Source organism: Phoca vitulina, unplaced genomic scaffold (genome assembly GCF_004348235.1).
Source record: "Phoca vitulina isolate PV1807 unplaced genomic scaffold, GSC_HSeal_1.0 scaffold21, whole genome shotgun sequence".
Taxonomy (NCBI): Eukaryota; Metazoa; Chordata; class Mammalia; order Carnivora; family Phocidae; genus Phoca; species Phoca vitulina.
The window spans coordinates 26,432,842-26,448,430 of record NW_022589724.1 but is presented as its reverse complement, the minus strand read 5'-3'; the positions used below and the strand labels follow the sequence as shown (position 1 = coordinate 26,448,430).

General features: G+C 46.0%; 1 protein-coding gene across 1 annotated transcript in view; it reads right to left on the bottom strand.

Moving 5' to 3' along the window:
- Positions 1 to 1,215: 1,215 nt before the first annotated feature.
- Positions 1,216 to 15,589, bottom strand: part of GLE1 (GLE1 RNA export mediator) — a 29,742-nt gene continuing 15,368 nt past the window's right edge. The window contains exons 7-16 of the mRNA XM_032418854.1: positions 12,278 to 12,509; positions 10,990 to 11,102; positions 10,759 to 10,828; positions 8,850 to 8,992; positions 8,560 to 8,750; positions 6,602 to 6,731; positions 5,525 to 5,629; positions 4,272 to 4,354; positions 3,522 to 3,585; positions 1,216 to 2,664 (exon numbers count right to left, since the gene is read on the bottom strand). Of these exons, the coding sequence (XP_032274745.1) occupies positions 2,596 to 2,664; positions 3,522 to 3,585; positions 4,272 to 4,354; positions 5,525 to 5,629; positions 6,602 to 6,731; positions 8,560 to 8,750; positions 8,850 to 8,992; positions 10,759 to 10,828; positions 10,990 to 11,102; positions 12,278 to 12,509 (1,200 nt within the window). The 3' untranslated portion in view covers positions 1,216 to 2,595. The remainder of the gene's footprint in view (positions 2,665 to 3,521; positions 3,586 to 4,271; positions 4,355 to 5,524; positions 5,630 to 6,601; positions 6,732 to 8,559; positions 8,751 to 8,849; positions 8,993 to 10,758; positions 10,829 to 10,989; positions 11,103 to 12,277; positions 12,510 to 15,589) is intronic.

Here is a 15,589-nt window from a genome sequence, read left to right as displayed (position 1 = left end):
CGCCACTGCTCTCACCTGCTTTCTGCAGGTCCACAGGAAATCTAGTGTCAGGAACTCATTCAGTGGGACAGAGAAAGGGGAAATGAGAGGCCAGGCCTGGGAAGGACTCTGTCTGAGGCTCTGTGGCTCCCCTGGCTGCCCTGGCACTGAGATGGAAGACAGCCAAACCTAGTTAGGTCACTGCTTTCATCACGGGAAGCTTGAGGAGTAGGGGAAGGAACTCTCCAGAACCATTCTTCTATCTGAGGGATGTGCAGGGTTTCTCTCCTGTTGGAATTTTTAACTCATCCTCAGGTTTGCTTTAAAATGATATAGGACAATGATAGAATAAAAATATGGGCACTCAGCCTGAGAAATGAGGTCAAGCTTGAAAGGAAGCAAGCAGGCAAGTGAGTGCTTGAATTAAAAAACTGGATGCCAGCCTTAGTATTCCACTTTAAGGAATCTGATGCTGCCATCAGAGGTGTATCTACTGGCCAGCAATCATTCTCAAGACGACCCTGTCAGCGAGTATCAAAAACCTGGCTTCCCCAATGCTCTCCTTTCTTGGTTTACCATCAAGAACCTATTAGGAATTCTAAGCATCCAGTGATGTGTGCAAGACTGTTAAACATGTCTAGAGAAAGAACATTCAAATATCAGGAGAGGTGTTTTCTATGGAGTGGTACAGACAGATTCAAAGTGGAATGGACTTCAGAGATCATTTTGTCCAGTCATTTTTCACATTTCATTTTTGGAGGAACATTCCCATATATAATCTTACATAGAACCACAATCTATATATACAGCACATATAGCAAAATCCCTGTGGCAGAGAGGATCCCAGGGTTCCCTTAGGGCCCCAAGTACAGCTGGGCAAAATATAAGCTACAAACTGTAGTAGGCCCCGTGCACCTCAGGCGACCACAGATTATAGGGCTGGGCCCCATCCACTCAACATTCTGAAGTCAGTGCTTCCCAATCTCTTCCTGGTCATAATGCATAGAAAACAATGAGGGCCACAGCCACTGCAGGTCCTGCAGGCTAATGGGTCTGTGCCCCTGACATAACTGCTGGGAGGCTCTGCCCTAAGGCGCTGCCACGGAGCCCTGAAAACTACTATGCTCCTGACTCATCCAATTCTTGTGTTTTTGCAGGGGGAGGGGAAACTGGGGCTCAGAGGAGGTGAATGACCCACCCAAGGACATAAAACCTAAAAGTGAATTGCACCAAGTCTCCTGACACCTTCCCCAGAGTTCATTCTGTTGCATCCACATGAAAAGACTTCAGTACTTTTCCATTCCTGCTAGATAAAACCAGGTCAGTTATTGGTACATAATTCCGAAAAGGAATGACCAAAAAACAATTTTCCCTAGGTAAAGGTCAAGAAGACAAAATAGGGAGAAACACACACCATTCTAGAGCTAGGCCAGGGACATACACAGCTCAAGGTATAGGAAATGGTCACATCAACCATCTAGATACTAGCAATGGGTTTTTAAAAATCAAGCTTTATTCCTTGTTTTTTGGCACCAGAGTCAACGATTCATAGAAGGTATCACTTCAAGCCGCTCAAGAGTAGCAGGGGATACCCCGCCCCCCAAAACACATCCCTGCAGACGGCACATAGTACAGAGGAGATCCACAGCTGCCTGTAGTACAAAAGACGAGGCGTCTTCCCTAAAACAAACCTCAATTCTTATCTGAACAGCCAAGGTCTGAATTTCTGTAGTAGCTTTATTCAGGCGAATCTATTATCACTCTTTACTCAAGACATGTCAACAATTCTAAAGCAGTTCCCAATTCTTCCCAAACACCTTTATTTTATTTAACCCCTGAGTCATTGCTTGTAGATGCTCGGCTCATGCATAATGTTGCAAGGCCATCTCAGCCCGTCTTCAACCAAATTCAAAAACAACCCCCACCCCCATCCCTGGTTCATGCATCCCTAGTCTTCCAGGGGCCAAATTCCAAATTAAAAGGACCAACAGTGCATCCTGTTCAACATAACATGTATTAACAGTCCTAATCCCAGATGCTAAACTATCTCTGATACAATTTGGGACTTAATCTATGTTTATATCAGGCATTTCCTCTGAATTTATAATGACTTCACAAGCCGAGAAAGGCAAAACCACGATAACCCAGACTTGCATGTAAGGATTTGGGCCTCAATTATTAACCTGTACCCTGAACAAGGACAGCATGACTTGGTGGGGGTCGGGAGGGCAGTGGGAGAGGATGGAGTGGGGGAAGTGGTGGGCTCATTTCAGCTCAGAGTTAAATGGTTAAGGTACTACGTACTTTCTGAAAGACACTAGACACAAGGGAAATGAATGACGAGACCAAGTACTAAACCACTCTTCTCACCATACTTCAGAAATGAGAAAAGCCAATGCCATTTACTCTGCCATGTGGACCCCTTAAGGAGCCTCCAGCCTTTGAAGAGACCCGCTAGGTTCTGGGACCCCTGAAAAGTCTCCTCTCCTAGTCGTAAGGTACAAATATATTGGTGGATTTCTAATCTGACATGACTTCTCCCAAATACAGCTGTTTTCAGTTGCTTTATTATTGTCCCTTTGCAACAAAACGGTGACAGTGGGTGACGGAGGGCCATCAGGAACGCCAGAAGGAGGAAGTCAGAAAGCCCTTGGGGACAGGAATCTCCTTGCGCTGCAAACATTTCTGGTCAGGGAAAGATGGAGAAAACAGAATGATTTTCTGGTAACGCTCCTTCTGACATCTAACATTTGGAAGAAGCTTTGAGGGACAGCAAGCTCAAGTCCTCCGAACAGCGGTCAACAGCGGGCAGAGTGAGACCAATGGCAGCAAGGAGACTTCTCCTTCTGTGTGAACTGCAGCAGAGGACCAAGGCCAGGCTGCTGGTTATGCTGCCCCCACCCTGCCTCCCACAGCCCCGCCTCATCCTTCTCAACCGCCTTCTGCCCACTCGGGCTACTGGAAAGTGGAAGTCAGGGGTCTTGTCCTGGCAGACCTACCACAGACTTCTAGGCTGTTGGTCAGACTTAGCCTCTGGTTTCCAGCACTGAGAAACGGGAGGAGTCTGGCTGAAAGTGTAGTTTGTTCTCATGGAGAAGAGGGACCAAATTTCCCAGTTCCCCTGACCTGAGACTGAGGAAAGAACCTCAGCCAGCAAGCAAGAAATTTATTAGTGACACCAGACTCATTAAGTATATTTTATTCATCCCTAAGACAGTTTCCCCTCAGGCAGCATGGACGATGGCGCATAAGAAGAAGAAATGCCATCCCTTAAGGTGAAGGGGGAATCAAGGACAAAAAAACAGGGTTCAAAAAAAATCAAGAGGGGTGGCGACTAGCTGGTTCAGTCGCGAGAGCAGGTGACTCTTGATCTCGGGGTTGTTTGAGCCCCATGTTGGGTGTAGAAACGACTTAAATAAAATAAAATAAAAAAATCAAGAGGAAGACTGCAATCCGAGAGCCTAGAGGTCCATGACTTGCGAGACACGGGTGCCCTAGAGGTCAACAACAGCTCAGAACGTGTTGGTCTAAGGACATCTTACCTCTAAGAACTGCTTGAGGCGTATGAAGGAACCCATCTGTCCTGAGCTTGTGATGGCTTCAATCCTGCAGGGAGAAGAAGAAGACACACGGATCACAGCTATGATTCCCACCTTCCTCTTGGAGAGGAGTTTGGGACATTGCTGATCTAGAGGAAGAGGTAGATCGAATGACTCAGATGTCTTCTGGACTAAGGATGCTGTCATTCTTCCAAACGGTCTCAGGCTTCTTTTCAAACCAGGGGATAAAGGAGAAGAGAGGACATTCCTTTCCAAGGTCTTTGCGATCAGGCGGGATGGGTGCTGCCAAGGCCTCTCGCCCAGCTGAAATGCCAGGGTGTTGAGGAATGAGAAGGGCACCTAAAGGCGAACGCCATGAGAGTTAAGCAAACAGTTGGAGAAACTGACTTATTAAGGGAGTTTGATTCTCTGGGTTAATTCATGCCTGCGTGTAATCACCATCCCAGATTACCTGGGGGAGTTTGGAAAACAGAGTTAAAGAAATGTCAGATATCTGAATCCAGGATCTTCTTAATTCATTTTTTCATTTAGCCAACAATATTTAAGAGACTCTCATTACAGTTCAAAAGCATTTATTCAAATATCAGAGAGGAGAAGGATAAGAGAAGATGTCACACTTAATACAGGTGCTTTTAACCAAGTCAAACCCAGCATGTCACAGCACGCAAGGGCCTCTGATGCCATGTGTTTCACCCACTGAGTCCCGTGTAGTCTACTCAATGCACCACATACCTGGGGAAGTAGTCTTCTTTGATGAGAAGGATCATCTTCCAGAACTGTACCTGGTACTGCTTCATGAGGGCATTTCCACACACCTAGGGAAAGACAGGCACAGTCAGAGCAGAGAATGCAAAGTCACGCTCATACGAGGGATCCGTAAAGAACACCAGCCCTCTGCCTTTCACTCCTACCAAGAATTTCAGCCACAGTGCCACTTAGCTAGCTCTGCAAGGGAATAAATGGAAAAATCCAACCTTCTTTGGAAGCATTTCTCTATATATGATAATACCTCCATTAAACCAGACCGCCAAGAGGCCAGGTATTTTAGCAAACTAGAAAATGTGAATCAAACTTATTTATTCTTTGATTCTACTGAATGGAAACCTTTTTGAAGGCATGGCATTCTTCCTAACCATAATAAGCAGAGCATACAGAACATCACCGTGTTCTCAAATTTAGTCATGATCTCTGCTCATGTCGTGTGACTTCAGGAACTCTAAGGTGAATGGAAGCATTTGGCATTCTAGGCTCAACAGCCCAGATCTGTCATGGTGTGTGCCCCCAAGCCTTTAACCTTTAAGAAATATCTCCTTTCCACAGAAACCCTTACCCTCATCCTATAGTGGTGGTCCCTCATAGGCAGACAGGACTGTAAAGAACCTTCCGGACAATGGAGATACCTGACCCAAGCTAGCTGATCATATTTGTTCTCCCAGGAATGAGGGATCACAAAGATGGGATAGCAGTTCCACTACCCTGGGGGACCACACTGAGGCGAAGGGCTAGAGCCCAGGATGGCCCATCTTCTCCCCTGGGCACAGAGAACTAGAGAAAGCTGGCTTATAAGGAAGCAGCCTGCAAGAAGAGCACAGGAAGGACCATGTGGCCCCAGAGAGACTCCTGGTATCTGGTAACATTCTAGTTCTTGGTTCGAGGCCCACATGAGAGTCAACTGTACATTCTACCCTTGGTTCTGGGAGTCAATGCTCTATCCCTAAAACAAATGTCCCTTTCTGCTTGTGCTGGGATGTACAGTTTTTTTCTTCTTTACAATAAGAAGACAAGCACACAGAGAAAGAAAGCACAGTGGGAAGAAAAGCCAAAAGCTAGGTTTGTCTTTAGCGCTCGGGAAAAATGTTTGACACCGGATCTTAATGCTGTTCTCACCATCAGCCTGTTTCTATATTGCTTCCTGATCCAGGTCACGCAGTGGCCGAAGGCTGCTTCAACCACTGTCTCTCTCATGTGGTAACTGCATTACGTACCTCCAAGAAGTCAAAGAGGAGGGTGGCTGTCACATCTGACAGGGGCTCCATATTTAAGATTTGTGCCAACCAGCGCCAGCCGTGATTTAAGCCATGAGGATGAATCTGGGAGGGAAGACACTTGGTCACGATTTGATCTCACTGTACCCAGACATCTAAACTCCCAAGGTTATCCTCCAGCCATTACTAAGTGACATGAACCCCCAGATCATCAAAATCAAGCACATGCCGCAGGGCAGAACAACACAAGACGAACAAATTGTTTTCAAATGTCCCAACACACTGGAACCCACACATTTTTTTACACATCTGGCAGCTTTGGTTTCAGGGATTTCAACAGTTACCAGTATAGACATTTTATTTATTATTTTTGGTACCTTTAGCACAGAACCTGGGACACAGCAGGTACACGATAAAAATTTGGATTCGATCCATTATGATCCCTTCTTGTTAGGTTCCCGAGTACATTAACTTCTCCATATCTCTAATCTGTGTCCTTTGAGAAAAGCACTGGGCTAGCAGGTCAAAGCCCTGCACCCCAGCTGTGGCTTTGTCACTGACAGTGTGTGTCACCATAGCTCGCTGAGACTCCATCTGCTCATTTGTGACATGAGGCACCAACCAGGTCTAAAATGACAGAATCGGGGCGCCTGGCTGGCTGAGTCAATAGAGTATGCGATTCTTGATCTCAGGGTCATGAGATCGAGCCCCACGCTGGGCTAAGAACTTACTTAAATAACAACAACAACAACAACACCTGATACTCTATCATTTAAATCACTCCCCTTCTAATAGAATCTTCTAACCTTAATGACTGGTTTACAACAGATTGTCACCTGGTAGACCCTCTTACAAACCCAGTTCTTTAAAGGCTCAACTAAATCAAATAGCTCTGCTGGACCAAGTTTCCCAATACTCAACATCAACTTCTCTAAAGCACACTTAGGGAGCAGCTATACACACTAAGTTCTCATATAATGAGACTGCCCCGGCGGCAAGAAGGGCAATAGTCCCCGGGGACAAAATACACAAATACGGTCTGACCTCTCACTATTGATAGCAGGCCTTTTCTACTACCTCTTGTCGGCTTCCATATGGCCACCGGAGCTGGATGATGGCAGCGTAGAGTCGGATCATCCCAGACATGCGTTTTAGAAAGTTGTCCTGCTGTTCCACTTTGGAGTCCTTCACTTGGTAGCCAAGCATCCTGTGTGGAAAGAAAAAATTCAGTGTGACAAGGCCAAAGTGAGGATGACAAATCACAACTTTTTATGGATAAAAGAAACAATCTAGTATATTATTACATTTAGCATTATTATTAGTATTATTACTAGCATTAGTATTAGTCTTTTAAAGTAGGCTCCATGCCCAATGTGGAGCTTGAACTCGCGACCTCATGATTGAGAGCTGCATAATCTACAACTGAGCCAACCACACGCCTCTATTTTTTCTTTTTTAAAGTAAACTCTAGGCCCAACATAGGCTTCAAACTCACGACCCCAAGATCAAGAGTCGCATGCTCTACAGACTGAGCCAGCCAGGTGCCCGTTTTTAGCATTATTCTTACTACATATCATTATTGTTACTACGTATCAATATCTCTGCAGAATACTTTGTTTACAAAGCAAGCATATTGACAATCACATCTGTGCATCACATAAGCCCCACAAGGTAAACTCACAGGATTTTTTTTTTTTTTAAAGATTCCATCTATTTATTTGACAGAGAGAGAGCACAAGCAGGCAGAGCGGGCAGGCAGAGGGAGAGGGAGAAGCAGACTCCCCGCCGAGCAGGGAGCCCGATGCAGGACTCGATCCCAGGACCCCGGGACCACGACCCGAGCCAAAGGCAGACACTTAACCGACTGAGCCACCCAGGCGTCCCAGGATTTTTTTTTAAACATTTTATTTTTAAGCAATCTCTGCACCAACATGGTGCTCGAGCGTATAACCCCAAGATCAAGAGTTGCACGCTCTACCGACAGAGCCAGCCAGGCACCCCAAAATCACAGGACTGATGGATATCATTACCCCCATTTGCAAACAAGGAAAATGATGCTCAAAGAGCTTAAGTGACTGGGGCGCCTGGGTGGCTCAGTCGGTTAAGCATCTGCCTTCGGCTCAGGTCATGATCCTGGGGTCCTGGGATCGAGCCCCATGTCGGGCTCCCTGCTCAGCCAGGAGCCTGCTTCTCTCTCTCCCTCTGCCTGCCCCAACCCCGCTTGTGCTCTCTCTCTCATTGTCAAATAAATAAATAAAATCTTAAAAAAAAAAAAAAAAAAAAGAGAGCTTAAGTGACTGACCCACTTTGCAAATCATTAAATGATGAAGCTGGGCACAATTCTAAAACCCCCGGATTCTAGATCCAGTATTCTTTTCCCTAAACTATATTAATTATTGCACCTGATTCCACAAATCCCAAAGAAGCCAGTCTGTATGAAAGACATTGGATTATCTGATAGAACATTCCAGGTACATATGAGGAGCTATGAAAGGAGGGAGAATGAACCCCAGTTCTTTTCTTTCTCTTAAGATTATTTATATTTTAGGGCGCCTGGGTGGCTCAGTTGGTTAAGCGACTGCCTTCGGCTCAGGTCATGATCCCAGGGTCCTGGGATCGAGTCCCACATCGGGCTCCCTGCTCTGCGGGGAGCCTGCTTCTCCCTCTCCCACTCCCCCTGCTTGTGTTCCCTCTCTCGCTATGTCTCTCTCTGTCAAATAAATAAATAAAATCTTTTAAAAAAAAAAAAAAAAAAAAAAGATTATTTATATTTTAGAGAGAGAGAGAAACAGAGAAAGTGCACACACGAGCAAGGGGAGGGGCAGAGGGAGAGAGAGCGAGCATCTCAAGCAGACTCAGTGCTGAGTGCAGAGCCCAACATGGGGCTCGATCCCACGACCTTGAGATCATGACCTACGCTGCTGAAATCAAGAGTCAGATGCTTAGCCAACTGTGCCACCCAGACACCTCCAAACCCCAGTTATATTTGTATTTCATTCAGCCCCTGAGGAGAGTGAGGAGAAAAACGACCCCACCTCTGATAGTCTTCTAACGCCATTCCCTCCTTGAAAGCCGGGTAGAAGGGAACAGAGTAGGGACACTTCCTGTGGAGGTGAGCAAGAATGAGGTCACCCACTCTGGGGTGGAGCTCCCAGATTCCAGATGCCACAACCGCAATGGGGAATGCTGCTTCATGGTGAGAGGCCACCTCCTCCTCTCCTTGTTTCTGGGGGAGCAGAGACAGGACCACATTAGTTACTATGAAGAGAAGCTTAAAGGCTGCGCCCCAGCCTCCCCCCATACCTCTGGCAACAAGGATTCTCACCACAAATTTCTCTGCCAGCTTGTACTGGACAAAGTCCAGGCCCTGTGGGTTCAGGGTGACGGACACGGAGCGCCCGCCACACTGAACGGGTTTTCCAGAGAGCAGGCTGTGGATCTTGTCAAAGATCTCCTTCAGCTTTGAGCCTGGGTATGGCGGAGATAAAGTTGGTTAAAAGACTCAAATGCAGACCACTCTGCTTCTCATCACTGCAATAAGGCCTCTACAAAAAATCCAGCCATGCAGCCCTGCACAAGGTCAGAAGCTAAAGCAAAATACTGTTGCAGAAAAATACATGACACGCAAATAAAATATGTGTTGTCTGAGGTGCAGAAGTACATGAAACGTGGTACTATTTCAAAGGAATTCCTTCTTTGGGAAGAAACACATTCTGAAACTGACACACAGAGCGGGAAACGGTACGGAAACAGGTGTGGGATGGCTACAGATCCCATGTGGCCGACATCCTGAGAGGAGTCATTTGCATCTCTGGAAAAACCCTTCTAAAGGATCTTCCCAGCTCTCAATGACTCCCCCTTCTCTGGGACCTGCCTCCCTCCATCCTCAGATATGCCAAGGTGGGCTCACGATGGCTTTATTTGTATTCCGGATCCTGTGTGCCCCAGCTCCGAGCTGGCTACAGTTTGATGAGGAGTGACTAGCTGAGCCAATCAGCCAACTGAATGAGTCACCTCCTGGAAGTGGCTGGCCCTGCAATACACGTGCTCATGAACACCAGGGCCTTGCACCTGCCGAGTGGTCCGAAGAACAGTGGTCTACCTAATATCAGAGATGTGCAGAGGGAAGATGAGAGAAAAGGTTCCTAGGGTTTCTAGCTCCTGAGACCTAGCCCCATTCCTGCCAGTAGGTTCTGAGAAACACCCCTGTAGCTTTAGAATAAATGCCCTTTTTTTTTGGCCTCAGCAGATCTAAACTGGTCTCCATTACTTAAACCTTACCGAGATACCAAAATAGTAGCTCCCACCCCTGCTAAGTCATACTTCAGTACTACTTTACTGATGGTTTCAAAGGACCAAATTTCCTATCAGCCCCTTTCTCTGTGCTGCTCCAGTTGGGAAAGTCAGCTCCCAACCCTCTGCCTGGCATGGCCTCCCACATCCCATATGCCACACCAGCACCAGAGAGATTTAAATTCTGCTCCAAATCTAACCACTCATGGATGTCTGCCTTTCAAGAGGCAGGAATTAGACCATCCCTTTCTCCGTACTCAGCACATACTGAGCACTGACTCTAGAGCATGTCTGCATCTGGCTCTTCAAAGACTTAACCATGATGGTACAGACAAAGGAAACATAGGAAATACGCAGTAAAGTGAAGAACAGCAAAACTAGAGCCTGATCAGAAGTGAAGAATGAAACAGGACTGGGGAGACTGAGTAGAGCAGTGAGGGGGTAGCGTGGCTGTCAGGTCAAGCTCACCCCCATTGCTGTTGGGAACAAAGGAAATGGCATTTTAAAGTCCAGAAGGTGATTCAGGTTTATTTATTTATACCTTGCCCTGATCCAGAGAGAACTTCAGGCAGCAGGGTGATATGTAAATTCTGTCATAGCATCTCTCATGGTCAAGAACTGTAACTTGTCTACACTTTCTAGGCAACAAGTGAGTCAGGGGAACCGGGACCCAGGCTAAGTCAGAGCAGATTTTCAGCTGTTCACACTCGCCAGCCACCGGGCAGCACGGCTTGTAACCTGGAAGCTTCCATATTACAGCTCTATAAAAACGAACCGTTGTTTCTGAATGAGAGTAAGACATAACTTACACATGCCTGATCCAATGTCACTTGTTTGAACAGACTCTGTCTACAAGAACCTTACAGATGAGTAGATCTGGAGTCTTAAAAAAAAATAACAAAATGAAGCAAAGGGCCACAGTCTTAATTCCTCTGACCAACCTGCAATGGTGGAGATTTGGCTCACTGGGATGGTGGCAGCCTTCTGGAGGTCCATCTTTATCTTTTTGGCCTGCCAGGAGAGAACAGTGAGAGAGCAGGCAGTGTTTGGAAGGGCTGAGTAGATGCCAGTAGGACTGGGGAATGTGACATACTAGCGACATTCTTTTGGGACAGGAGGCTGTTCACAGCACTGCCAGGCCCAGAGGGTTCCCAACCTACAGCCCTCCCTACCTGACTGTCCTTGCTGCTGGTCAGTTCCTCAAAGGCCAACACGCACTGACTAGAAGCGTCCTGCAGCTGTTGGTACCACTGCATTGTACTATCCTGCACCTTCACCTGGAGGTCTGAGAAAGAAAAGCGAGGCTTTCGTAATAGCTAGCATTCACTCAACGCTTTTTTAAAAATATATATATTTATTTAAGTAATCTCTTCCTCCAACATAGGGCTCAAACCCACAACCCAAAGATCAAGAGCCTCGTGCTCTTCCGACTGAGCCAGCCCGGTGCCCCTTCGCTGACCACTTAAAATAAGCCAGGCACTGTTCTAATCAGCTGATATAGATATTAACTGCTTTCATTGTCACAACAACCCTATGAAGTAGATACATTATCTTCATTTTCTAGATAAGGAAATAAGCATAGAAAGGTTAATTTGCCAAAGTCACATGACCAGGAAGTAGAAAAACTACATTCCCACAGATCTGGCTCCAAAGCCAGCATTCTCAACCATTATGATATACTGATCCTCTTTTGTATTAAGTGAGCATCTATTGCGAACATATTTATTTTACCCTTGATCTTAGCCAAAAGGCCGAAAAGCGATCGTGCATTATTTTAAAAACTCAGAGCAGCTGGGGCACCTGGGTGGTTTAGTCGGTTAAGTGTCTCCCTTTGGGCAGTCCTGGGACTGAGTCCCGCATCAGGCTCCCTGCTCAGCAGGGAACCTGCTTCTCTCTCTCTCTCTGCTTACATTCTCTCAAATAAAATCTTAAAAAAAAAAAAAACAAAAAAACCCCAAAAAACCGGGGCACCTGGGTGGCTTAGTCGTTGGGCGTCTGCCTTTGGCTCTGGTCATGATCCTGGGTCCTGGGATCAAGCCCCGTGTTGGGCTCCCTGCTCAGTGGGGGGCCTGCTTCTCCCTCCCCCTCTGCTGCTCTCCCTGCTTATGCTCTGTGTCTCTCTCTGTCAAATAAATAAAATCTTTAAAAAAACAAAAACAAAAAACTGCATTTAAAAAAACAAACACCAAAAAAACAAAAACCCCAAAACCCAAAACCTCAGAGAAGCAAAACTTGGGATAATACATCTACTAGAATGACACAGAATTTTAAGTCCTCATGGCTAGTGTCTGGCTCCACATCAACCAAACTGAATGTAAATTCAGTAAAAATTCAGTATTGAAATTTTACATAATCTAAAAGTTCTGGTATATTGTCCTGAAGCTTAACACCACTATTTAAACACATTCTTGTTTCCTTTCACATTCTGGGTTAAAGGACTGTATCCACGCCAACACCCACCTTCATTCTGTTTCCCTCCTAGGCCCTGGCTGGGAGCTGGGGTCTCTCTGGGGACCTCCGGCCCCTGCTGCATCTTTGACTCCTGCCGCTTTTCTTGGGCCGCCTCTTCATCCTGCCTCCTCTTGTCTTCACAGGCCTTGGCGATCTCCTGCTGCAAGCTTGTAAGGAGGTCCCGCATTTCCTGCAGGGCTCTCTCTGCCACAGCCTGGTCCTCTGCTGTGGGAAAGCCGTTCTGTCAGGGGGACAGAGGCAGAGCTTAGTGTCTGTTCCCTAGGCACCTGCAAAGCCGAATCACAACTTACACACAAGTCAACAATTTCTAAATTGGAACAGTTGCACCAATGAAGCGCCCACGTTCAACATGTTGATACCTACTGCTTCCTGTTCTCTTAAAGGTAATACCGATTTACCATCACATCCACAGGCAGACCTGAGTACAGATGCTTCCATGCTCTCACCAACACTGGCTGGGATAATTTTTTGAAAGTTTGTGACAATAGTCTAGATAAAATGATATTGTGTTTTAATTTGCCTTAATTTTAGGGGGTGCCTGGGTGGCTCAGCTGGTTGAGCATCTGCCTCTAGCTCAGGTTGTGATCTCAGGATCCTGGGATTGAGTCCCATGTCTGGCTTTCTGCTCGGTGGGCAGCCTGCTTCTCCCTTTCCCTCTGCTGCTCCCCCTGCTTGTGCTCTCTCTCTGTCATATGAATAGATAAAATCTTAACAACAAAACAAAACAAAACAAAACCAAAAAACTTAGTTTCAAATTTACCAATTGTATTTCTCCTTTTACAGCTTGCCTGTCTGGTCCTTTCCTCATTTTCTGTTAGTGGAATGGAGGTAGAGAGTGATTTATTTATCCTTTTTCCCATAGATATAAGAACTCTCTCTGTAGCAAGGACATTAAATTTTGGCCTGCTTTAGATGTTAAAAATATGTTTCCTAAGTTATAATGCGTCTTTCAGTTTTGTGTACTCATATCTATTGATCCTTCCCATTGTTATGCCTCCACACCTTAACATAACTGAAATATTCACCTAGATTTTTTTCACTGAACATGATTTATTTTTGTTTGTCTCTTTGACAAAGATTATAGAGTTAATCAGATGAAAGAATGGTACAAATTTAATCTTTACCTTTTTAAAAAAATTTTATTTATTTGACAGAGAGAGAGAGAGCACAATGCTCTCTGTCAAATAAATAAAATTTTTAATAAATCAAAACTTTTTTTTTTTTTTTATTTTAAAAAAGATTTTTATTTATTCATTTGCGAGAGAGACGGAGAGAGAACAAGCAGAGGGAGAGGCAGAAGCAGGCTCCCTGCTGAGCAAGGAACCCGATGCGGGACTCGATCCCAGGACCCTGGGATCATGACCTGAGCCGAAGGCAGACGCTTAACCATCTGAGCCACCCAGGCGCCCAATAAATCAAAACTTTTAATCAAAACTTCATTGGTGCACCTCTCCTAAAAGCCTTCACTTCATTGTGCAACTGTCCCCCTGGGCCTCCCTCTGCTGCTCCCCCTGCTTTAAAACAGGCAGGGGGAGCAGCAGAGGGAGAGGGAGAAGCAGGCTGCCCACCGAGCAGAGAGCCAGACATGGGACATGAGGCAAGCAGGAAAGGGAGAAGAAGGCTCCCCACTGAGCAGGGAGCCTGATGCAGGGCTTAATCCCAGGATCCTGGGATCATGACCTGAGCTCAAAGCAGATACTTAACCAACTGAGACACCCAGGTGCCCCTTAATCTTTACTTTTATGGTTCTAATTCATCTTTTCCCCACTGATCTGAAATGGTACCATTTTTTTTTTTTTAAAGATTTTATTTATTTGAGAGAGAGAGGGCTCACAAGTAGGGGGAAGGGCAAAGGGAGAGGGAAAAGCAGATTCCCCGCTAAGCAAGGAGCCTGCCATGGGGCTCGATTCCAGGACTCTGAGGTCATGACCTGAGCTGAAGGTAGACGCTTAACCGACTGAGCCACCCGCCTGCCCAGATCAAGAGTAGCATGCTTTTTCTACTGAGTCAGCCAGGTGCCCCATGTATTCACTTTTCTTTCTTAAAGATTTTATTTTTAAGTAATCTTTGCAACCAACACAGGGCTTGCACTCATGACCTGGAGATCAAGAGTCACATGCCATAGAAACTGAGCCAGCCAGGTAACCCTAATTTAATTTTTTTTTTTTTTTTAAGATTTTTTAAATTATTTATTTATTTGACAGTGACAGAGACAGCGAGAGCAGGAGCACAAGCAGGGGAGTGGGAGAGGGAGAAGCAGGCTTCCCGCCAAACAGGGAGCCCGATGTGCGGCTCGATCCCAGGACCCCGGGATCATGACCTGAGCCAAAGGCAGATGGCCAACGACTGAGCCACCCAGGCGCCCTAAAATTTTAATTAAAATTCAGTTCTGGGGCGCCTGGGTGGCTCATTCGTTAAGCATCTGCCTTCAACTCAGGTCATGATCCTGGGGTCCTGGGATCGAGCCCCACATCGGGCTCCCTGCTTGGTGGGAAGCCTTCTTCTCCCTCTCCCACTCCCCCTGCTTGTGCTCCTGCTCTCGCTCTCTCTCTCTGTCAAATAAATAAATTAAAAAAAAAAAAAATTCAGTTCTTCAGTCACAGTAGCCATATTTCAAGTCCTCAACGGCTACATACAGCTAATGGCTACTGTATTGCAGAGCATAAATATGGAACATTTCCATCACCACAGAAAGTTCTGTTGGATGGCACTGTCCTCAAGTTACCAGTTCACAGGAAATACAGGTAATAAAGAAACCTAATATACCACAGGGTTAGGGTTAGCAATTGCATTCTGGAGTTTTCCAGAATGTAGGAAATTTTATAGAACCAATGATCTAGACTCTTTGATAATTAAATGGCAAGGAAAAAGAAATAAGGGATGCAGAGTCTTGAGATTAAAAGACTTAACTAAGAGGGGCGCCTGGGTGGCTCAGTCGTTAAGTGTCTGCCTTCGGCTCAGGTCATGATCCCAGGGTCCTAGGATCGAGCCCCGCATCGGGCTCCCTGCTCCGCAGGAAGCCTGCTTCTCCCTCTCTCACTCCCCCTGCCTATGTTCCCCCTCTCACTATCAAATAAATAAATAAAATCTTAAAAAAAAAAAAAAAAAAAGACTTAATTAAGAGACTTAGACCAAAAGGTTGAAACTTGTGTAGATGTTAATGTTCCAACCAATTGTTAAAAAATTTTAGGGGAGGGGCGCCTGGGTGGCTCAGTTGGTTAAGCGTCTGCCTTCGGCTCAGGTCATGATCCCAGGGTCCTGGGATCAAGCCCCACATCGGGCTCCCTGCTCTGTGGGAAG